At 38.3% G+C, this 24,119-nt stretch overlaps 2 protein-coding genes across 4 annotated transcripts in view; both read right to left on the bottom strand.

Annotated features, from left to right (window-relative positions):
- Positions 1-24,119, bottom strand: part of LOC100692857 (uncharacterized) — a 444,159-nt gene that overhangs the window by 58,342 nt on the left and 361,698 nt on the right. The window lies entirely within an intron of this gene.
- Positions 575-23,401, bottom strand: ttc39b (tetratricopeptide repeat domain 39B). 3 transcript variants are annotated; one of them, XR_002062465.2, is made up of 20 exons: positions 23,015-23,401; positions 14,955-14,989; positions 14,736-14,840; positions 14,496-14,627; positions 13,199-13,269; positions 13,018-13,085; positions 12,168-12,232; positions 11,968-12,073; positions 11,029-11,094; positions 10,820-10,928; positions 10,576-10,643; positions 10,409-10,468; positions 9,997-10,158; positions 9,807-9,898; positions 9,489-9,609; positions 9,259-9,370; positions 8,208-8,325; positions 7,976-8,092; positions 1,313-6,765; positions 575-1,273 (listed from the first exon to the last, which is right to left on the bottom strand). XR_002062465.2 is itself a non-coding variant. In XM_003454647.5 (19 exons), the coding sequence occupies exons 1-19, from the start codon at positions 23,051-23,053 to the stop codon at positions 6,669-6,671; spliced, it is 1,743 nt and encodes a 580-aa protein (XP_003454695.2). In that variant the 5' UTR covers positions 23,054-23,401; the 3' UTR covers positions 575-6,668. The 3 variants fall into 3 exon arrangements, 1 of the variants encoding a protein (XP_003454695.2); XR_002062466.2 differs by having other exon boundaries at positions 575-6,020; positions 6,596-6,765; XM_003454647.5 differs by having other exon boundaries at positions 575-6,765.

Genomic DNA, 24,119 nt, shown 5'->3' with positions numbered 1-24,119 from the left:
TTTTCTATACAATGGTTTTCCCCAACTGCAGCTTCTGCTTCCCACACTGCATTGTGACCTCAGATTACCCTTTCAAAATAAGATAGAGATAAACGAATGCTGACTCTATAGAAAATAATTTTTAACTAAATGACTCACTTTTTTTTTAACATAAATCATTACAGATGAAATATGACATTTTTTTTATCACTAAATTATTATGAACTGACATGTTATTTAATTATACGCGGGTCCACTGTAATGATTCATAAACAACTCTTTATTCGGCCATTCTTACTCTTTTCAACATAACATTCCATTTGTGTTCACACCTTAGCTGCCACTATACCAAACTACAGTGACTGGCTCTGTCTACATCCTACTGTGCAATGCAATTACACTGCATCTACCATTTTTAACCTTTCACTTGGGACAGAACAATTAATACTCAGGTTATCGCTTTCTATAAATGCTTTCTAACATTCACACACTCAGAGAGGCAAAGCTTTAACATGATCCACTGTGGAGACCCCTAAAGGGAGCGGGAATCAGGATCTGAATGTTAACCTTGTTCTAGAAAAAATGAAAACACAGATTTTAACATATTTTTATTCATACTGCGAACCACCATGTGCATTTGCAAAACTGTTAATTCTAAGAGATCAGTTAATCACATAAACAGTGTTATTGTTATGAGTATATACCTTAGAGGAGCCAGAGGTCACACCAGAATACAGTAAACATATTTCTAATCTTGTTCAACCAATTTCATTTGATTTCAGCCAATATTTAATTCAACAGTGTCTTTTTGCACATTAAAAACAAACACTAACAGTAAATATCGATCATCTTCTCAGCAATTCTATGTTCTCCCTAGAATCCTTTTTTTCTGGTGGACGTTATGTTGACCAGTCATTTCTTGGTCTTCAGTTTTACTTTAATGCACAATCACTCTACATTTTGCAGTCAAGTCAAACTGAGAGCACAGAGGATCTCCAGAATCATTTTTTTTTTAATGAGACAGGTCACAGAAGTTTTTCAGAAGATAGATTCTAAATTATCGTAGTAGAATAAAAACATACAATCAAAAATACAAAATGTATTATTGTTGCCAAAAAAGATGTAAATGATTTGGTTGAAATCTATTTTCCAATCCTAACTAGAAATATTCCAGCATAATGCATTATTGCATTATTGGTGATGACAGGAAGAAAGAAAGAAGCTTTGCATGTAAGGCAACTAGCAAAAAATTATGGCTTTCAAAATGTATTGAACACATTTCTCACATAGTAACCTTGACAATACACATATGCTATAAACACATATACTAAACATTTACTACACAGTACACATAACAGGACTCTTTTGTCTTCTAGCAAACCAGAAAATTTTCAGTGGGACATTTTAAAAGCTGCTTCAGCTAAACTGAAAAATAAAAAGCAGTAAATAAATCCTTTTTATTTCTATTCTGCTTTAAAGCCTTCAATGATTTTGTGTCTATTTGAGGTTTCTGGTGTGATGTCACATGTGCACATTGCTCAGGAGTTATCCACCGTACTGAATGTGATCAGAGCCATCGGATGTGTATAATCCCTGACCGGCTGGTAAGTCGACTGTCACCAGAAGAAGTCAGTCACAAAAACCTCTCCTTGCTTTGACTGCTAGCAGAGTGCCACAGTTGCCCTTAGTTTGCACGGAAGAAGCTGACTCCTGCAAGCACACGCCAGCTAACCACTGAGCAGTAGTAAAACTTTAAAGTGTGATGCAAAATAAAAATAGTGCCTCAGTGCTGCAGCCAACACGTTTTGGCACAACCTTTACTTTGAAGGCGAGCCATCTTTCCAGTGTGTCTCGCCCTCTTCAGTTCCACAGCAGCTTGGAGAACAAATTGTGTTTGCAGACAAGTTGGCATATTCCACGCAAACTACAGTGACTGCAGCAATGCGTTAATGACCCAAACAACTGCAAGGTTTTAACCAACCAGTTGTATTTGTCCCTGGGGACAGGTTGCCAGATGGTCACGGACCAATCTCCAGGCCTGTGTGACTGACTCCTTACTCACTTAACCCTACATGACTTGGTCAAAATAGCAAAACAAACTTCAAATTTCAAAACCTTACTATTAAATAAACCATTTCAAACACCATTTACTTTAAAAAAAAAAAGGTGGGTTTGTTTGTTTGTTTTTTTTAATCAGGGTTAAATTTTTCTTTCAAATTATGAAGCCAGAAATACAAAACCTATTTATTCAGCTCATTCATATATTCATATTCAGTTATTTTTTTCTCTTTAGTCCAGATTAATCATTTATAAGTCTGTTAGCTAGAATGGACATGTTCTCTTCATAACACAAACACAAAACAGTGACTTACTGCCATACTGACACACATACATACCGATATACATACTAATGATAAATAAAAATGCAATATAATTCAAAATGAGTAATTCTTTTCTGTTTTCATTTTATTGTGCCACGTGTATCACCACATCTAAGCCTCTAATATCTCCTCCTGCCATAAAACGCATGCAGGAACACATCATATATGGAAAAAAACAAAGCCAAAACAAAAAATCAAAAACAGTTTGAGCTAATAAAGGAAAAATGATGCAGATCCTACAGAAAACGAGCAGATTAAACACAGAGGCACTTGAAGTAAAAACTGAATGAAAACATGAACCAAACCCTTCTATATGAAGAAAGGTTGTGGCAACAAAAGGTGAACATTTTAAAAACACAAAGCAGTGATTTTTTTTTTTTTATGACTGATGTGAATTGTCTGAGCTGCTAATTGTCTCAAAAAATGCATCCACTGCCTTATGTTATCTACCTATTATTTTATTATGATCATTTATCTTGTTTTTATTGTTAATTCATTGTCTTCTCATTTATCTATATTTGTTTCTCTATTGTTTTCTCTTGTTTTTAACCGATTGTGAAGCACTTTGGTCAACTCTGTTGTTTTTAAATGTGCTATACAAATGAAGTTTGAATTGAATTGTTGATCGTTAATTTATGCTGACTTTCAGATACTGCTGTAGTTAGTTTTTAGGCCTGCCAGTCCTTCTTTTATTGTTCTTGTCCTCATATTTTTTAAGGACCCAGTGCACACCATGGTAAGATATGCCAGGTTTTTGGATAATAGCTCTTTGGGAATTACCTTGTTGGGGCAAATATATAATTTTACCTCTGTAAGATTGCTGTCTTTGGTATATTATTTTATTTTTTTAGATTTAACTAAAGAAGTCCTATTCTTTGTTTATAATTCAAATTAATTATATTGGTGTTAGCAGGTTTTAAATTTCATGCCAAAGAACAAGACCTGCCAATGTGCCTACAGTTAATAATACTAAAAAAAATATACAGAACAGAGATAACAGCAGGAACAACACTTGTTTCCAAATTATTTTATCACTATTTTTAGTTGCATTATTTTAATTTATGTTTTCAGACTTCCTTACTTCCTGTGCCGAGTCATTTCTGAATGTCAGCTTTGTCTGACCAAGAAATTGAGCTGCAAATTTGGAAAAACTAGCATGGAGGAACTACTGATGACTGCAATGCTAAAACTGCATCTTGCATTTTTAAAGCAACATTTTATTGCACAGAGAGACACAGAATATCATTTAAAAACTACCTATTCATTTCTATCAATCCACAGTCAGATTTTTAGTCTTGTAGCTAGCAGTAACACTGCAATATACTCACTGGACAAAACTGGGACCATTTTCATTACTACAACTTTTATAGACAGATGACTGTGGTCTTTTACGTACAATTGTTATTATTTCTGATATAAATATTAAAGTCATCAGTGAATGTTGGCAAATTACCTATTTTGGAAGCAAAGCAGATCACACAAAGACATGAAAAAATTACATCCAAACAATTAGAGGCACAGAAAACACACACCAAATAAAATAAAATAAAAACACACATCAATCAAGACACACATGGAGAATTTGGTCTTTAGGTTGATACATTCATGACATGGAGAAGGCTAATCGTCATTTATTCAAGTACAACTTAAGTGGGTCGATCACATTGATGTTTAAAATGGAAGCAAAGATGTGACACATTAGTGTCCAGTTTTTTTAGACGTTATTATTTAAGCTTACAACATTTTAGGGATAAACTTTCCTTCACTGACTTCTGAGAAATGAGTTATTATCCATTGTGTTAACATACAGCACATCAAAACAACAGCAATAATAATAATAATTATAATATTAAAATCTTGTTTAGGTATAGATTGTGCTTCTCGTGATTTATCTGTACATGTTTAAACACTAAAGCTGCTTTTCATGTACACTGCAGATCCACATAATTTATAATAGTTAACAGAAAGCAACACATCATAAAGAAAGAAACAAATAGAAATCTTCCATAACATGTGTGATCATAGCCAAAGCTGTAATCAGTACATCAACCAGGACTAATGTGAAGCCTTTAGTCTTGGTATTTTCTCTCAACAGAGTTGAGTAAACATGGAGTGAGGGATGGTTTAGTTATGCAAATATTTCCCAAAGGCAGAGCTGCTTCAGTATGAAGAAATCATCTCTTTGAGCAGATAAAGAGCAGATATTTCTTTTTGCCGAGTATTCATTAACCCCACACTTTATACTCAAAACAGGTGTGGAGTACAAGTTCCCGCTTGTGCCAGAGCTGGCATTGTTTTCAGGGCAACTTAATCTCAGTCTAAGGCAACGAGAATTATGGCTTTCAAAATGTATTGCACACATTTCAAACACAGTAATTTTGGACAATATTGCAAGTGATTCTGAAATATTGCAGTCAGCCTTTGTCCACCAGCACTGACTGTGCTGACTGACTGTTCAATTCAGCGTCTATGACCAACTGAGGTTCAGGTTTTGTGGCTAAAATTGAAAGAAAAAAAAAGTAACAAAAAAAATACATATTTCAAAGTAAGCACTAGACTAAGATTTTGGAACAGGTTATCTGAGGGTGTTAATGGCGAATGTTGATGTCAAGAAAACTGTTTTTAGGATATTTATTATTATGAGTATTGTGATGAATATTATCAGTAGTATTAGCATTGTGTGTGTTTTTGGCCAAAGTAGTTTGCTTACTTAAAGGGAGTGTAGGAAGTCATCAGTCCATGGTTTGGTCCGTACTTTGCGGTTTTCTTTAATTAAATTATTCTTAGGTATTTCCAGGGGACTCTCCTTGGATGATCTTTCAACACCTTCCCCCAGACTAGTGTGTCTTAACTAGAAAGTAACAGTTCCACATGGCAAACTATCATATATCACAGCATCAGAAGATGGACAGATTATGCAGTACCGTAGCTTACTGGAAAGCGATTAATGTCTAGCTCTGTCTAGCTTTTTGTCAAAAACATACAAAACGACTATTATGACAGTTTGCTCTGATTTGAGAAGTAAAGAAAAAAAGACGTCGAGATCTCAAATGACTTGTTTCAGATTCAAGATGAACTGAGGGGCTGTATAAAGGAGCATTTCATCACAGGTAAGGATTTTTTAAACTCATGGATGGATTTGTAGTGGTAGACAAAACAGAAACTTAAAAAAAATCAACATAACAGATAAATTAACTGTTAGATTGTTTTGCTTTTCAACTTTTTATTTCAGGCTTCTTAAGAGACAATCCCTGCCACCAAAGCTGCTCTGCGTTTGAGACATAGAACATGGACTCTCACATACCGACAGAATAACTCAGAACTTACTAACAGCACAGATTTGTTTGTATTGCTGCTAAATGTGTGCGTTTACAGCCATTACTGTGTTGTTCTTTTAAATCTGCATATTGCCCAGTCTGTGTGAGCTTGGAATGAGTGTTTTACGCCGTGTCTGTGTTTCCTGTTTAAGCCACAGTCGGTGAGAAGGCTGTGATTGCTTATGCACGGACACATTTGTGCATCACGTGCACGTGTGGCATGTAGGTAAAGAAAAAGGCAAAGAAAATGCAGAAAGAAAATAAACTGCTAAAGATGAGCGGTGTGTTCCTAGTGTTCATCTTTAGCAGTTTGCACATCTGTCTTCCTGTTTATGATTCAGCCCTAAAAAAAAAATAAATAAAAAAAAAAAAATTATATATGTCTTCCTTGATGAAAAACTGAAATCATAGACAGTAGATTTAAATTTTGGGTCCATTCAGACAGAGAAATGCAAGGAAACTAATATAGAGCTGCAAAAGAGAACTTGATAAACCTGTTGACTGGATTTCCTAGATGATTTGTCAGTCATTGGGTCCCTCTTGTGGTCTGACATATAATCTCTAGTTTTTTAACTTGTGCTTTTACATGAAAAGATGCAGCACTCCAATTAGATATTACCTATGGAATCTGAGGACTTCATAGTTTTTCTCCTATGCAAAGTGTCTCTGAGTGAAAGAGCCGTGTGGACTCAAAAAGAGCCTGTATGAATTTTTAAGTTACAAATAAACCTGTATTGATTGAACGATTGCTCTATCTACCAGTAAAGTCTTTATTTTAACTGGTAGAAGTGCATGTGCAAGTAATTATAATCCCATCTTTCCAAACTGCACAAAAATAAATAAAAAATGTAAAACATAAGTCTGAACAAAAAAAAAGAAATACCCAGGTGGATGTGTAATCTTAAAACCCAAACACACCTCCACTTCTTTCTTCACTCCAGCTGAACAAACTGAACAAACAGCTGCAGTCTAAATCAGGTTTTTTTGCCTATTATGGGGTGCCAGCAGGTGATCCTTTGAGGCTGTTAAGGGCTGCGTGGATCCTGAAGTGCAGTCTGGACTCCATGGAGTAGTCCTTGTAGTTTGTCCTAATGATGACACACAATCAGAATCTCAAATAAACATGTTTCGCAATCCTGCCCGTGCAGTACATTTTGTTTGGTTCGTATTTGTTTCTAAACCACCTCACTTTGTGCATTTTGTGCATGCTAAACAATGCTGTTTTTCCTGTCTGCATAGTTGAAGTTATGGTTGTAAATTTCCAATGTAACATACTGTAATGTTTTCACAACAAGCACACCTATGCAGGTTACAGGTATCTGAGTTGTTGCAGAGGGAGAATGTGGGAATCATACCATGTATTTACTTTTATACAAAGGCTTCATAACTAGAGTTATAAAATATGTGCAGAGAGGTTTATGATATGTATATGCAAGCATATAGAGCATAGAAAAAAAATGGTTAAACTGGGAAAATGTAGCATTTCAAGAAAAACACTTGCTAATTTTGAACTTTAGAGAGAATCCCTGCCGCTCTGCGCTGATATTTTTATACCCAGTTATGTTACTAACTTGTTGCCATTTCACACCTATTTAGTTACAAAATGTTCCTCCATGCATTTCTCTTTAGTTACAACTTACTTTTTCAGCCTTTTTTGGGATGTATTCCAACTTTTTTGAGACATTTTGTTGCCTACAAATGGAATTTTTTTTGTCATTTTCTCAGTTTACACATTTGATATGTCTTCTATATTCTACTGTGAATAAAATTTGTGTTTATAAGATTTCCAATCATTGCATTTAGTTTTTATTAAACTTTTTGACGGCATCCCAGCACATACTGTAACTGGGGTTATAGTAGAATTTGCATTAAATATTTACATTTTATACAAAGCCATGATTACAACTATTCTTGTGTTTCTGGCCTATTCATGAAAATTAATTTGAATGGTATATAAATGGAGGCATGACTGTCAGGTGGCAGAAGTAATTAAAATGAACAAATTTAAATAAACAGGAAACATATTCTGCTTGTTTGATCAGCAGAGATAAGACTAAAGGTTTAGGTGGGCACCAGAAGATTTTCACATTACAGCTTGGGCTAGAGCAGTCTGTTTGGGAATGGCCTATATAGAGTATAACATACGTGAAAGAGGTATTTAATTATATAAGCCTATATGGAGACGTATCAACTGATACGAAGGTATGCAGAAATAAATATGAGTTTATAAACACATGTAAATTTGGATAAAAGTATAGTATAGTATTTATACCACAAAGGTGTTTAGGCAGAACTTACTTGGCGTTTTCGATATAGGTGGTGGCCTTAAGGAAGTCTCCCTGTTGTTTATACAGCAGACCCAACTCGTAAAGGGTGAAAGGAATCAAGTAGTGATCATATCTGATCCGACCCTCACTGAAAGTAAAGCACATTAAAGTATTATCTCTCGTTTCAGAAGATAAACAACAGCATTAAGTGCCTACACAAGTTTGTCTGCATGCTTTTGTGTTCTTATCTGTGCTTGTGTTACCTGGAGAGCACCTGTGTGAAGCACAGCTCAGCCTGCAGTAACCTGCCCAGGTGCTTCAGGCAGAGTCCCTTCAACATCTGGACCAGACAGCTGTCATCTGTGTGAAACTCCGATGGATCTGAAAGGTGATTTAAGTGACCTGGTGGGTTGGTCTGAGGATTTCAAAAACTACTGATCTATTTGGATTTTATTCTATTTGGAGTTTACAAAGAATGGTTTGAAAAAGAAAATATCTCATGAGTGGCATTTCTCTGGGTGAAAATGCCTTGTTAACGTCACAGTCAGAGGAGCAGATAGGAAGGCTACAAATAATCACGTTACATCCATGTTATGCATAATAGCATCTCTAAATGCACAGCACACTGAACCTTGAAAGAGAAGGCCACACAGTTTGAATCATATCAAATGTATTTCTTGAACATACACTAAGGTCCATAAATCTTTAGACAGAGACTTTTTTCTCATTTTGGTTCTGTACATTACCATGTTTATTTTAAGTTTATTTTAAAAGATTGCATAAATTTTAGATCCTCTGCCAGACCTTTACTGCAGCGGCTTTCAGTTGCTGTTTGTTTGTGGACCTTTCTGTCTGAAGTTTATTCTTCAACAAGTGAAATGCATGTTTAACTGGGTTAAGATCAGGTGACTGACTTGGCCATTCAAGAATATTCAACTTCTTTGCTTTAATAAACTCCTGGCTATATAATTTGGGTCATTGTCCATCTTTATTATGAAACGCCGCCAAATCAATGTGACTATATTTAGATGGATTTGAGCAGCCAGTATGTCTCTGAACACCTGAGAAATCATTCAGCTGTTTCTGTCCTGTGTCACATCATTAATAAAAACATATGCAAGCATTTAATGCTATTAAACGTTATACAGATGAAAGACTAAGATGTATTCAGACTTGAAATCACTAACATAAGCAAAATAGAAGCAGGCCCAGGACAGAGCCCTGTGGAACTCTTGTTTTACTTTCATATGATACTATTGGCAGTACACAGTGTTATCAGTAGTGTTAGTAGCAGAGGTGCAGTGTTGAGCTCACTGGGGTCATTGCGAAGCTGTTCCTCTGCCTTTTCTATGGTTACCAGCAGGGACTCGGTACAGTCGGCTCGCTTTCCAACGATGGTGAAACCATTCCAAACGTACATCATCTCCTAAAAGAGACAACAATTGTCCATTATGTTTCACTTCCAGCTCATTTAGAGTTCATCAGACTCAACTAAACACTTTCAAAGTAGTCAGTTTATTATGTGCATATGAATGTTTGTATACCAGCAAAGGGATGACCAGGGGGATGGGGTTAGCAGCTTTGTAACGCCTGGACTTCCTCACTGCAAATTTTTCAGTTGGAATGGACTTCCCAGCCAGGCGCTGTTTCAGCCCCTCCACCTGCCTACACACACACATACACCTATAAATTATCTTACTGCTAATCCTGACCTTAAACATGGCCCGGCTCTACCTTCTGAAATACTGACTTGAAGGTGTAAATTTACAGAATTACAGAATTTGATGTTTATTTCAAATTTACTTCACGTAGGATGATTCAGCTCAGGATGCTTAAAAAATAAATGTAAAGAACAGACTGACCTGAAGAGCTCCACAACATTCTCCCCCGTCTTCTTCAGCTCCTCCTCTGACATCATGCTTAAAATGGCTGCCTTCTGGTAAACATAGATAGCCTGCAGAGAGGAAGTATTATAGTGAACAAACACTGACTTTTATGGTTCAATTTTTGCCCTTGATATATGGAACACCTCTATTTTTCTTTTAAGTGTACCTTGGACCAGCGACTCTCCTTGCACAGCAAGTCAGCGTAGTGGTACGCCTGTTCCCACTCCTGCTGGTAAGAGTGAGTCCACATAAGCTCCCAGTAACACAAGTGGTGAATCTGCTTCCACTCCTGCTGGCTGCTCACACACTCCTCGTACCTGGCCCGAGCCTAAAAGAAACAAAGAACACTTAGATCTGCTGCTTAGGTTTGTAAAGGAAGTACAGAGTGATAGTAAAAACCAGTGAAAATGGAAAGACTTCTACATACTTCATTTTAATTCCACATGAAGTAGGACATAGTACAATTTTATGTCTTTGTTAAGCTGATAAATTTGCTGAAATCCTTATGCTGAAACCTAGCGTTTCAACCTAAGGATTTAGGACTTTATTACTGAAGGTATAAAAAGACAGAGACAAACCTTCTGAAAGTTTCCTCGCAGCGCGGCAATGCGAGCAGAGTAGAAGAGGATTATGGAACCCTAAAGAAAAATAAACAAACATGATGTAGTTCTTTGTTCATCTTCTTTAATCACAGCCTAGTTTACTTAGACGACTGTTTGTGTAGTTGTGTTCGCAGTTTACTTACTTTGGGGTATTTCTGTTGGTATGGCTCCAGCAGAGCTTCAGCTTCCACCAAGTTCCCCTCTGCAGTTCCTGATCAAAGAGAACACCAAAACATTCATTGCCTGATCTACTAAACAGCAGTAGATGCAGTGGAGACACAAAGGCTTTATTTAGGCTGGGTACTGAATTACTTAACTATATTCAACACGTGGTCGGACATTTGAAGCCAGATAAAGATGGTGAGGCTAAGGTTAAGTGTTTCCTACCCAGTATGAGTGAGACATATGTGTGGTAGAAGAGCAGAGTCAGAACACAGAGGATTGACCGCAAACTGTGGCTGGAGGCTCCCTCTCTCAACTGGGACAAACCAAACCCCTGCAGACAGATGGGGACAGTACGATTGGCATTTTTCATCACTTCTGTGTAGCCTACAGTGGGTTTTTTAAATGTTATTTTAAACAGAGTTTCTACTGACCCTGTTTCCTGAGAACCCGATAAACTCCAACAACCTCAAAATTCTCTGAGGAAGGAGTGACAACATCTGGAAGACAGAAAGATTCCTCTATAATCAATCATTCAATAAAATCAATAAAAGAAATTGTGCTTTCAAGGAACCATTATGTGCCAGATTTAATATAACCCGTGGATTGATGTGAAAAAAAATATTTAAAAAAAAAAAGGATGTTGGGCCAGTGATGGTGTGTCCAACGATCAGTTGGACACACCATCATAAGTTCTTGATAAGCTTTATGAAGATGTTGTCATCCAGGAGGCTTCTACAGTTTTAAAACTGTTTTAGAAAAGAAGAAGCCCTGACCTGGATGACTGAGAACTTACACCAAAGACTCTCACTAATATTTGTCTTTTACGGTCCTTCATCAGGTGTACTGTGTAGATTATTTAAATGTGAAGACAATCAAAGTTTTAGTTGCTTCCATGCAACTAAAGAAGAAAATTTGGGATATAGGGAATATAGAAAAACAGATATACAATATAGAAAGCATTTAAATAGGCTTTTTTTGGACCAGGAAAAGTTTAACAAACAATAAAATTACCCTACCTACATTTACCCTTTAAACCAGGGGTGGGCAACTCCAGGCCTTGAGGGCCGGTGTCCTGCAGGTTTTAGATGTGTCCTTGACCCAACACAGCTGATTTAAATGGCTAAAGTACCTCCTGAACATGTCTTGAAGTTCTCCAGAGGCCTGGTAAAGAACTAATCATTTTATTCAGGTGTGTTGATCCAGGGTGAGATCTAAAACCTGCAGGACACCGGCCCTTGCGGCCTGGAGTTCGACGCCCTTACTAAAAATGCTAACCGTCACCGGTGACGGGTTAGGGTTTAAAGGGTTAAGTGACTCCTGTGGAATTAAAAAATTAAAAACTTTTCTAAAAAAAAAGAAAAAAAACTCACCAGGTTGAAAGATCCAATGCCCAACTTGACTCCACCTTCAAACTGTCTAAATGAATCTGACTGGCTAGCCAGGTCTTGAGTGACATTCAGCACATTCTGACAATCCCTATTGAATACATAACAATCATCATTTTTAACAATGATATTTCTACTAAAATACATTTAAAATGTTTAGCTTCCTCCATAAATCATTCACTCACTTGTAGATTTGGTAGCTGGTACGAATCTTGATCCCTCCTTTGATAAAACTGATCATGTTCTCATCCTATTAAAAGGAAATATAGACAAAAAATGAAACTGCCTTATTATGAGTCTTACCAGAAGCTATTCATGAGTAAAGATTCTGGCATGAGCCACACTTCCAGAACTGGCTCAAATCCTAAATGGCTTGTAACCATAGACAATATAAAAGATGTAGTTTCTGAGTGTGTAAAGTGGAGCCAGTGGGGTTCACTGTCCAGTACTCCTCCCTCATCACATCCATTCTCGAAACATCAGGATTGACAATGGTGAAAACACTTAGCTCGAGGTTACAAAAGGCATCACATTGACAACATCTTGAACCAGGTTTTATTGAACCTAACCTGAAAAAAGTGAACAACCCATGATGCGTCTTGAATCACCCTTCATTTATCTTCCGTTTTATCATACAGGTTGTGAAAGATGTCAAGCTATGATTGATGAGGAAGTGATTTTCATTCTTTAATTTCATATTACAAATTAATCTGAAAAAATCTCCTACATCCAGCATGTTCACTAGAAAAACCAGCTGATCACTTACTAATATACCCCAGACCTCAACAGACACTATTTTTTAGCATGTGCAAAAAATTATCTTTTCAAATCAGAACTGTCTTTTGGAGAAACTCAAAAGCGTCTGTACTACAGGTTCTCTTCCTTTTAATGCTGTCACACATTCACATGAGTAACATCTAGCAGCCGCTGCAGGAACTGCAGTTTCAAGGGGCTTTCAAACAAAGTAACATATGAAATATCTATGAAACGTAAACAGGCAGACAGGTAAAGTGATAGACAGACAGCAATTCTGACCTGTACAAATGTCAGCGTTGCTTTCTGCAGAAGACATTCAGCGTAGCAAAGCTCTGCGTGCATCTCTCCTGCAAACACACCGATGCAGTACACTGACTTCCTGCTCTCTTTAAATTTTCTTCACTTTCTGTAGACATTAGCGGCCAATGGAACGCTGTGTGGGCAGGACGTGTTTACAAACCTTCCTGCAGGTTGGACTGTTTGCTGATCAACCCAGACAAAGATCCGACCATCGAGTTCTTCTTCCTGAACCTAAGGAAACAGTGAGGAGACTTTATATGTCATATTTAACCAGTCTCTACTACTGTAATTTGAGATGACATTAAACGTTGCTGTGCAGGGGGACTTAATAGTTCTCATTTTAAAGAGAGTTTGAGATAAAGTACTAAAAGTATATAAAGTATAAAATTGCAATAACACATTAAGTAGAAAACCCTCTTGAGGCAATTCCCATTTACTGAACCTTTGTTGAGTGTTTTCTTGTGACACTATGAGGATTATTTTCTTTTTCCCCTAGCTTTATATATACGGACATGATTGCTTGATATAGATAAAAATAGACAAATATTTTCCTAAAAAATGTATAGCTTTGCGAAATAGTATTTTTTGTCCCTCGTTTTGGAACACAAAGCTACAGTATGTATAATATTCTAGAATATATTCATCTTATAAAAGGCATAAAAGATGGACATAGCCGCTGTGGCATCACCCGTTGGTTTGTGAAGTCCGTTTGTGAAGCCTTGAGGTTAGCGTTTTCACCTTCACCTTTGGTGTTTGGAACTGGATGTTTCTTTAACGGGGGTAGGCCTGACAAGCTAGATAACAACTTGTCAAGTCGGCATCCAATGAGTATATCTTGGATAATCCTCCTTTATGAAACTTAGAATGACCAAAAAAATTACAAAATTAATCTTTTTTTATTTAATATGATCTGAAACTAATGGCTGAAGCCCATAAGTTCATTGGGAAAGTGTTTTCAGAAGTCACACAGCAAGGGAACTGAGTACTGTTCTCTCAGAGTTTTATAAACTGCAACTTATTCTGAAACCACAGCTGGCCATGAACAGGAATGTGTATTTAAGGCACTTCTGCACTGGCTTTACTTTTCAGACTTGAAAGTGCCCATTATGATCGTTGCATTGGTTATGCTACATGCAGCCACACAGCCCCGTCACCATTTATACAGTTACTCGCTGCAGTGTCACCACTCACACAAAATCTCTGATTCAGTGCTAGAATTGAAGAAGTGAAAAATGAAATGAAATGAAATGAAATTGGCTGTTGCTGACTTAAGGATGAGTCACTTTTTCCAGACTTTTCAGCTTCAGAAATCTTTTTGCAACCACAGTGGTCATACTCCAGTTTGTTGTTACATTATTTTATTTGCAAAAAAATCTCACGAATGGATTGAAACACTTCCTTACCCGGAAACACTAAGGCTATAAACAGGAAGAAAACCATGTTTTCCCGCTTCTCACCTCTGACAGGTGTGCAACGCCTCCTTGATGGTTGCCATGGCAGTCTGGATGTCTCTGTGCTCAAAGGTCATGGTAGCCTGCATCACCAGGATGCTGCTGTATCCCAGAGCGTGGTACATGCTGTCCCTCCACCTGTGTACAGCAGCAGCAGCAGTCATTAATAACAGGGAGCTAGGACTTCAGCAGACACGAGAGAAAGAGAGAGGTGAAGCAGCTCAAGTTAACGACTGCTGTGGTTACCATGGTTTGAGGAGATCCAGGGCTTGAGAAAACTTGTTGTTGAGGACGAGGTTGAGAGCACACTGAGTCTCCTGGATGGCAGTCTGCAGATCCATGTTACCCGCCCTACACAAAGGTAAAACCAGCAGTCATCACAGAGCGTGACTAAAAGTGAAAGAGCCACAGGAAACGATCCTCACACACACACACAGTCTGTGCGCTGCAGGTGTGTGTACTTACGCAGGTATCCGATCAAAGGCATCTTCGAAGCAGTCCTGAAATACATAGAAACACAGAGTTTAGTTCTCAGCTTCATCCTCCAGGTAACAGAAAGTGCTGTGAGATGTCTGATTGGACGCAATTCTAAAGCATCACATTTGGTTTGTGCAATGGTCGTATGTCATCAGCAACAAGTTTGAACTGCCCGCGAATTATTTGAAAGCTACATGACCTGAATTCTGGCTCGACTCTGACTTACTCGAGGGCTCTGCGTTCTGAGACATTACAAAACCATCGGGGTAATTCTCTAACTGTACCAGTAACTATTAATTCACCACCACACACTTTTCAGCCACTAATTTTTGAAAATTATTTAAGACTCTTCAAAGCTTACAGTGTCTTGATTTTGAGGATATTCCCATTATTTCTCCCCAATGCTATTCCTGAATTGTTATCACTGACTTCTTAAGCTGTTCCTCCACCCACATTTTCAGCATTATCCCATTATTTGTATCAATTATCCAGAAAATTCATTTTTAAGAACCTTTCACAATTTTTCTGCTTTTTCAAAACAAAAATTTCAGAGTTGTTCCAGTTTTGGGGGAATATTGTGTCAGTTCTGGATTATTCCTAAATTTCAGGTTTATGTTTAAGGTTACTTCAGACTTTTCAGGTTTTGAAGGGTGTGCTCCAAGAATGCCCTACATTCCTATACCTTTCAGACGCTATGCTTTAATGGCCGGATTTTCGTTACAGCCCTGGCAAAGCGACCTGTAGAAACTAGAAAATTAATTGTTGAGAGTACTGACATGACACGGTGTATTAGATTGCTTCTCTGTTTTATTTTAGTTAAGTTCCTCCAGAGCTAATAAGAGTCATACAAGTGGCTTAATATGTGTAATAACAACCGTGCTGCAGAGCATTAATTCGTTAGGCTCATTTGGGGGTTTTCCATTCAATTCAGTGCAGTCAGTGATTCAGGAATGATTGCCGTAAGAGGAACTGCTGCACATTGCTTAATGCTGTAATATGCTTTCAGAAGCTTGGGCTTTACGTGAAGTCATGCCATGGTTAGGGCTCACACACACACACACACACAGAGAGAGAGAGAAAGAGAGAGAAAGAGAGAGGGAGAGAGTCTTTAGACATGACAACCTCGTGAGAACTACTTGAACCTGAACCCTAGAATTAGGTCTGAAACTCCAGATGTTCCAAAGACGTTATTTCTAACAAAAATCTGAAAACCCTTTTGCACACATACACACATGCAAACATTACTGCAACACTTCAGAGGTCTCAACTATCAAATATAATGATTCACATATGTGCGTGATGGTGTAAACAGATTTGTGTCCACACTACATAAGTAACATTTACGCAGCGTGTCAGCAGGAGGCTAATAATAGCTACACAGCGGATCCTTACATAAGAGGGTGCAGCTGCATTCAGCTCTGTAAAGTAACTCTGCCTGCAGGCAGCAGCTTCCCACTGCTCCACATTGGAGCACTGTGACCCATCGAACCATCAAAACCTGTATTAAAATCGAAGTGATATAAAAAGAACCAAAAAAGTGCAAAAGAAATCATTATAAGGAAATAAGAACATGAAATGTCACAAAAATGGGGGAAAAAAGCCTCGGAAAGAGAAAAGAACAAAAAGTGACAAAATAAAGTAAAAACAAATATAAAGAGACACAAAAACACCTCCCCCCCACAAAGAAACAAGGCTAAACAGACAAAATGTACACATACAGCAAGAAGTTCACAGGAAAAAAAGAAGTACTACTAAAAGAATTAAAAGAAAAAAGTAGGAATTAAAAGGAGAAGAAAAATAATAATAACAAAAAAATAAATAAAAAGAAGTACAAAAAAGACATAACTTTTAAAAACTTGATGAAAAATTTAAAAAACAGTGTAAAAGTTTTTACAGCAGGTTTCTACAAGAATTATGAACTCCACGGCGTGACTCTTCCTGCAGGCAGCAGCTTTCAAGTCTGATTTTTCAAGGTGAAAACTAACATGTTTACATAACGCACTACAGCCCAGTGTGTGTCTTTTACCCTGAGATTAGTCTGGCAGGCTCAAACCACTAAGCCCAAGGAGGCCTTCAAATGAAAACAATGGAATATGAGACACAGGACTATAACAAACACAGAAGAACAATAAGAAAGGCAGAGAATGACTACAAACCGAGACACAATCCCAACAAAAGTTTAAAAGCCCAAAAACCAACCACAAAAAGAAATAAAGTCATGTAGAAACTGAAAATGATTAAGAGGAGATTAAAAAAGTCAAAAACAGATAGAACACCACCAACAAAAACAAAATGCCAAAAAACAGAGGTAAAGACCATCAAAAAAACAAAAAGGGGTCAAACACAATCCAAAGGAGGCAAAATCCTCACAATACAAGGAAAAATAAAATCAAAAATATCCAAAATGCCACAACCCCCCCACTCCCCACCCCCCAGCAAAGATCCCATGAAAAAGACACTAAATGCCTCCAAAAAGAGGTAAAACACCATCAAAAGGAAGAAAAATACTAAAAAGAGGAGAAATGCAATCAAAGACAAAAAATGCTCACAAAAACAAATAAAGCAAAGGCAAAAACAACATGTCCAAAAAAAAAAACAAAATCAAAAAAAGAAAGAGTACATATGCCACCAAAAACAACATTAAATAATCCCAAAAAGAGGAAAACCACCATTAAAATGAGGTAAAACACTGACAAAATGAACAGAGTATCTAGAAGATTTTTACAGCTGAATTATGGACTGTGTGATATTTTCTGTGTGGGTTTTTTCTCTGTTTTACAGACAGGTGGAGAAAATGTAGCAGATGAGGGAGGGGGAGGAGGATGGCTGCAGTCAACAGAATATTTTCACAAAAATGGAAAAGTATAAAGTAAAAATGTGTGAATCCAGACAGACGTTGTTTCGTCTCTCTTTTCATTCTAGCAGATGCTTTGTGTGACATTCCTCTTGCTCTGTCACTGTTTTGGTCTGTTTGCAGCATTCACAGCGTTTCTTATGCAAACATCATAAGCTGCTCTGTGTTACAAAGAAATGCTGTTCAACCAGCAAGTTGAGTACATTCGCTCACGACACAGTGTGGAAACTCTAAACTCATGCTCCTGCTGCAGCGTGGTGCGTTAACACAGCAGCATATTTACTATAGGAGTATCAGTATGAGGACAACAAGCTGTGCAGCTAAGGAACAGCTAGCCTACAGGGAGCTTAGCATGTCCCAGAGTGATCACAGTGAATTACGGTAGATCTGGTTATATTGTAACTATAGCTGATACAGTTATTTAAAAGCAGCCAGCTAAGTTACAATATCAACCCCCAGTGTTTGGATGAATTAGCGAATCTTACTCAAGTTTTCGTTTGCTTGAAATAGTTTCAGATTTGCTTGTGTTAACACCTTTGGGATGACTTACAGTGGAGACTGTGAGCTCATACAACATTACAGACTGACAGCACAAATGTGCTCACAGTTTGACTTTATTAAGATGTAATGGTGAATTTAATGATGTTGGGATTTAGATTTACAATCAAACACACACCAGATATTTCGCAATGTGGAAAAAGCTACGTCACCAGTGGCTGATGTTATGGAGGAGGAGAGGTCAAAGTCAGAGATGCGTCTCCTGTGACTGCACCAGCTTCCTAATCAATTAGTCAAGACTTTCACAATGTGTCCGATTACCCAACACACAAATAATCCGGCTACGCTCGAGGAGCATCCTCACAGCCCCATCAGAGCCTCGGGACCTCCATCACATCCTCCAGAACCAAATCCGCAACCACTCACCGGTCAACAACTATCTGACCTCTGACCTCAGACAGGAAACAGGAAGCAGTGGTCTCATTGTGTTTTCTTAACTATATCCTCCCAACTGAACTGGTTGCAAGCCAATACTGGATCTGAGGTATACTTACAGTTATCAGAGGCCAATAGGTGTAATAATAACACCTGGAAAAACAAAAGCAATCAAAAGAACTATATTTTCGATAAATTTCATATAAACTAGTGACTCTGAATAATATTCATGCATTTTTGTTATTCTGTCATTATTCTTTTTGAATTCCTCCACTTTTACTCCCTATTATGAACCCTGGCATTAAGATGGTCTCTATATACTTATTTATTGTTAAGTAGATTTTTTTTAAATAATAAAGATTGTGTATGTATTTTTTAAAGTTTAATAACAACAGCAGCAATTTTTAATGTTCTCACTGATTTCTTTTTTACCCACGTTTGATGCCTCCCCTTTTCTCGAGGGACCACCACAGGAAAAGCTCTGTGTATTTGATTTGCCAGACATCCTGACGCAACGCCCAAGGGATTTGTGTTTCCTCCTGGTCTCAAACCATAAATAAATAGTAAAATGGTAAACTGACAGGTTCCTATAATTAGTTTTTTTCAATTAAAATTGAAAACATGCACAAAAAACCCTTTAAGACTGCAAAGAAGGGCTTACAAGAAACCTGCATGCAAACACTGAAATCATCACCAAACTCACCTCTGGGATTCCTAAAATCCACAGACTCTGAACAACCTACTGCTTATGTTAAATGAGCATAAATGAAATTATCCACTATCGGTGTTGTCTAAGGAGGACAGCAGTCAAGTTCCCTAACTGGCTGTAAGAAAGGTGTGCCTTATGTTCTATAAGAATGAGTTGATCTGTGTTTGCTGACGTATTTATTGGTCTTACACACATTCCTGCCGTGCCTTTGGGTGTTTGCGCTCCATGGTAGGATGAACTTAAGATCCTGGATTCACAGAGGCTCAAATGTCACAGCAAACATGCCAGAACTGACATAATTAAGAGTTTCAGTCTGAGCAGAGGCAATAACCTTGCACTGAGTTTTTTAAAATAAAAACAGCTTGTCTCACATTATTCAGAGCCCAGTGAAAGTCAGCTGAATTCCTCTGTAATAAGACTAGTTAAGGCTGAAGGAGTCGAACACAGGAGCATTTGTCAGCTGAAATGAGGAGATGGCCGGCTGACGTGTGACGCAAGAGGGCCTCAACAGGAAAAACTAACCCATGTCATCCACCTTAAAGTCTGCAGTGGATCCATAGGGGAAAAAGATCCTTTCCATTTGAGACCTTGAAGCCTCTTCAGAGACCAACAGGAGTACAGAGGCTTTAAAGAGGCTAATCTGGTGTCTTGCTTTGGTTGCTCTAAGTAGTTCTAGAAAAATCTTAAATCCTCTAAAAATCTCCCAGCTACCTTTCCAGCTCGGATGAATATCCAACAAAGCCTCTTAAAGATGTCTTGGATATCTTCAGAGATACTTAATCCACTGTAACTTACTGAAGCAACCACAGCACTGCTACAGTAAGACCCATTTTCTCCCATTATAGTGGTGCCAGTGCAGAACCAGTACTGCCTCAGTGGCTGATGAGAACCAACCTACATTTCCTCAGGTTTAAGAAAGGATCCTTTTCCAGCATTTGGTGGCAAAATGCAGCAATTTTGCTGTCATCGCTGCAAGAAGTTGATCTGGTACCAAAACAAGATGTTTTATTTTTTCATGAAAATTTTAAGAACATTATTTTAGGCAGCACAAGAGCCATGGACCTATAAATATCCTACCAAAATCCCCCTAGATTTTACTCTTGCTGAAGTCTTTGCCGATATCCAAACTCGAAAATAAGTAAAAGTCATCATAAACATCGTTCTTTAGTGTGTGAGCTGAACTGAACTCCTAAACTTCTCAAATCTCGTCACATAGCAACTTGACAAAACTCTGAAACACCTCTAAATAGAAGCTAGTACAGTGTTTCCCAGAAGATCCTGATGGTCCTTCAGCCTCCTTAGCATGCTTTAGCTCTCTTGGTGGTCTACTTTTTGAAGATATTTTAAGGGTTTATGGGGACATTTTTTTGGGGTTCTGTTTGCTGTTTTTTGACAACCTTTTGTGTCCATTGCTGGTTTTTGTGTCTAGATTAGTGTAGCTTGACACTTTGAACTTTTAAGAAGCCCCAAGACCCTGGAAGACACGTGATGCTGAAGAGGTTTATAAGACAGGCTTATGAAGATGCATTTGAAATGCTGCTCCCAAAGAACACCTGATGGTCTCTGGAGCCTAACTGTAAATCCAGTCTACAGTTCTACTGAACCCCTTTAAGATTCATATCTAAACTAGAACATCTCAAAATATCCTTTAACCTCATGACATACAAGTTGATGAACTCTCTTCTACATTACAGCTGTACTGCGACACTCCCAGTTTGATCAGTGTGAACCAGGGAGGGTCAGGGTGGAGAATCAGGCTGTACTGGAAACATAAAGGTTAAAAATTAAACCTGCAAGCTCACTTCCCATCATGTTACCACTCACAAAGTTAACATACTTTCAACATATCTTTTCACTAGTTTGAATCACAATCAATGTGGTTGTGGTGAAACAGCAGAAAACAAACCTCATATTTCCTGTGTTATAGTGCAGGAGGCAGCCTGTGGCTGAAATCAGATCTGTCATTTACATGCAGACACGCACACATGCAGACACGTGAACCGATAGTATCAGCTCACTTAGTGCTGAGACATAAATCCAATAATGAGCAGGCTGCCTCCACAGCTCTACACATAAATGAGGAAATACATCCAGAGCTCAGTGAGCGAGGCCCAAACACAGAGAGGAAAAAACTCAACGCCTGTGATTTGAATATCGATTTGAATAAAAGCTTAAAAATCCCATACTCTGATAGATCTAAGGTCCCAGTGATTGTTAAAAGAAGATAATGAAGATAAAATGAAAATATACTGTGCTGCATTATGTAGTTATTAATTAATTGCCCTTCTGTGCACAACCCCATCCTCTGCTTTTACCACTTAATCAAAGTCCAAATTCACTCCCCATCAACTGGCACATTTAGTTCAGTTCAAAGTAAACTGTTTTTCCCCTGTGAGTAATCATTGTAAATTAGTCATGATGATGGGTTTTGCTGTAATTGAGCTGTCCTACATGTGTGTAGCACTGTATGTTTGGAGAATTGTATTGATTAGGATCTGTTTGCAGTCAGTTTGAGTTCATTTTGTATCCATGGGCACAGTCTGTTGTGAGTGACTATAGAAGCACAAACACAGGGAAACAAAAGTATCACTGAAACACTACAGGAGGCTTCGTAAGGTTGATTTCAACAGAAATATAGACAGACACAAGGTGAAAAGACGAGAAAACCTGCCAGAAATCGATAAGGAATATCAGATTATGATGCTTTATTTATAAGTGGTACTACTATACAGTGATATAAGGCACTGTATGTACATATATCTAACTACCACACAAGCCTGTTTCTCCTGTACCAGCACAGTAGCTGATGAAGAATAGTGCTAAAAACCGCAGTTCCTCTAACGTCAGCTAGAGGTTGGCTCAGAAAAGTGAGACTCTCATGTTAAAACATACAGTAGAAATTTTTTTTTTAAAAAGCTGTGCAGATAAATTTGACCTTTATACCTGCCATAAAGGGTTATAAATGTTCATATAACTCACCTATTCAAACTGCATTAAAGCTAGGGGGCGTGGCATCTATTTTTAATTATGGCTGTTTGCTAGGCTTCACCCGAGCTAATTGGAGACACTGAACTTGACCTCTGAGTTTGTGCTGTTGGAGCCTTTCAGAGCATTTTTAATGCAGACACATCACTTTTAGGTCCCCCAAAAATCCAGCATGGTCGTGGCCAAAACACCAACTTTGAAGCCGAAGCCGTAGCTATGGCCATCTTTTAATACAGTCTATGCTTTTCAGCCAAACAAAGGTGTGTGTGATCTTTTTTAACCCCTACACCTAACCAGACAGTTTCTGATATCACATTTACAGCCGAGGTGTAAAAATCCGTCCTTTCAGAAAGCCCACACCACCATCAACAACCTGGACTTGCCCACCACACACGCATAGATATACTCTATTTACCGTGGATACAGCCCACGTGATTCCATCTAAGGACGTGTATATGCAGTTTCATGTGATCACAGTAGGAATTTAATCAGAAATAACTGGTTACACCACACAGTGTGAACATGTCAGTGGAAATGTGTTCGTGAAATGCGATCTCCGGCTCCCACCTCCTCCTCTGCGGCCGCTCCGTTGCCTACGTGGGCCATGTCTGCTCCCGGTGCCTGTCCTCCCTCTGGTCCGCAGGTCGCCTGGTTCCGCTACGAGGACAGCCGCAGTCCCATGTCTGCTGCAGCCGAACCTCCGCTCCTCTGCGGGTGCGCACGGATCTCCTGCTGCTCCTCTGTGCTCCGTTTATTTTGCTTCCTATCACCGTAGGTCCGCTTCGTCCTTGAGTCAGACGCGCTTCTCTGGCTCCGATCTCTTCCGTGAAAGAAACACGGAGACGTAGAGAAAACACACCTCCCACATTTCCGTTTCTCCGCCCATAGAAAATAGAAGAGAGGGAGGAAATGAAGGAGGAGAGGAGAGGAGGATGCGAGTGTTTGTGTAAGCAGATCAGGCAGAGGCGTAGTTGATGTGGGAGCACCGAGGGGGCCGCATCGAGTGTGTGGCGTGTGTGTGTGTGTGTGGGGGGGGGGCACGTTTTTATTAATGTGACGAGAAACACTAAAGCCAAACACAGCACACAAACCAAACACGAACATACCGTTGGTATTCAAAGCAAATCCTTTTTCTTCCATGTGTTATATATAAATTGTATTTTACTTATAAATCAAAAATGGCCACTTTATAATGTACAGTTTCCTCTGCTTGTTAATACATCTAATCAGCCAATCGCATTGTAGTTAAATTAATTTAGGTATGTAGACATGGTCTACATGGTGAAGTTCAGACTGAGGTTCAGGGTGCTGCTGGTGGTGTAAGAGTACCAACTGAGCCTTGTTTAAACACCACAGTGTGCCCGATTATTGTCCAGGCTTTTATGACGGCAGCATAACACACCACCTACATGACGATGAGTTCACTGTCCTCAAATGGCCTACACAGTCACCAGATCTCAATGCACCAGAGCACCTTTTGGATATGGAGGAACAGGAGATTCACATCATGGATGTCACTAGCAATGTGTACCTAATAAAGTGGCCGCTGAGTGTATGTGGTTAAAATAATCAGACTTCAGGCTCTTTGTTAAGTTTGTAAAACTCTTATTTATGAAATAGAAAAAAATACATATTTACATGAAAACCAAGATCACAGGAATAAAACTGCTAA

Source organism: Oreochromis niloticus, linkage group LG3 (assembly GCF_001858045.2).
Source record: "Oreochromis niloticus isolate F11D_XX linkage group LG3, O_niloticus_UMD_NMBU, whole genome shotgun sequence".
Lineage (NCBI taxonomy): Eukaryota > Metazoa > Chordata > Actinopteri > Cichliformes > Cichlidae > Oreochromis > Oreochromis niloticus.
The sequence above is the reverse complement of the archived record's forward strand: the minus strand, read 5'-3'. Positions and strand labels throughout refer to the sequence as shown.

What these genes read in the sequence shown, in the direction of transcription:
- ttc39b (XM_003454647.5), bottom strand. Translation starts at nt 23,053, where the DNA reads ATGGCCCACGTAGGCAACGGAGCGGCCGCAGAGGAGGAG. An exon ending in ACAGCTTCGCAATGACCCCA is followed by an intron (nt 8,326 to 9,258) that starts GTGAGCTCAACA and finishes ATCACCTTTCAG; the next exon opens with ATCCATCGGAGTTTCACACA. An exon ending in TTCACACAGGTGCTCTCCAG is followed by an intron (nt 8,093 to 8,207) that starts GTAACACAAGCA and finishes CTTTACTTTCAG; the next exon opens with TGAGGGTCGGATCAGATATG.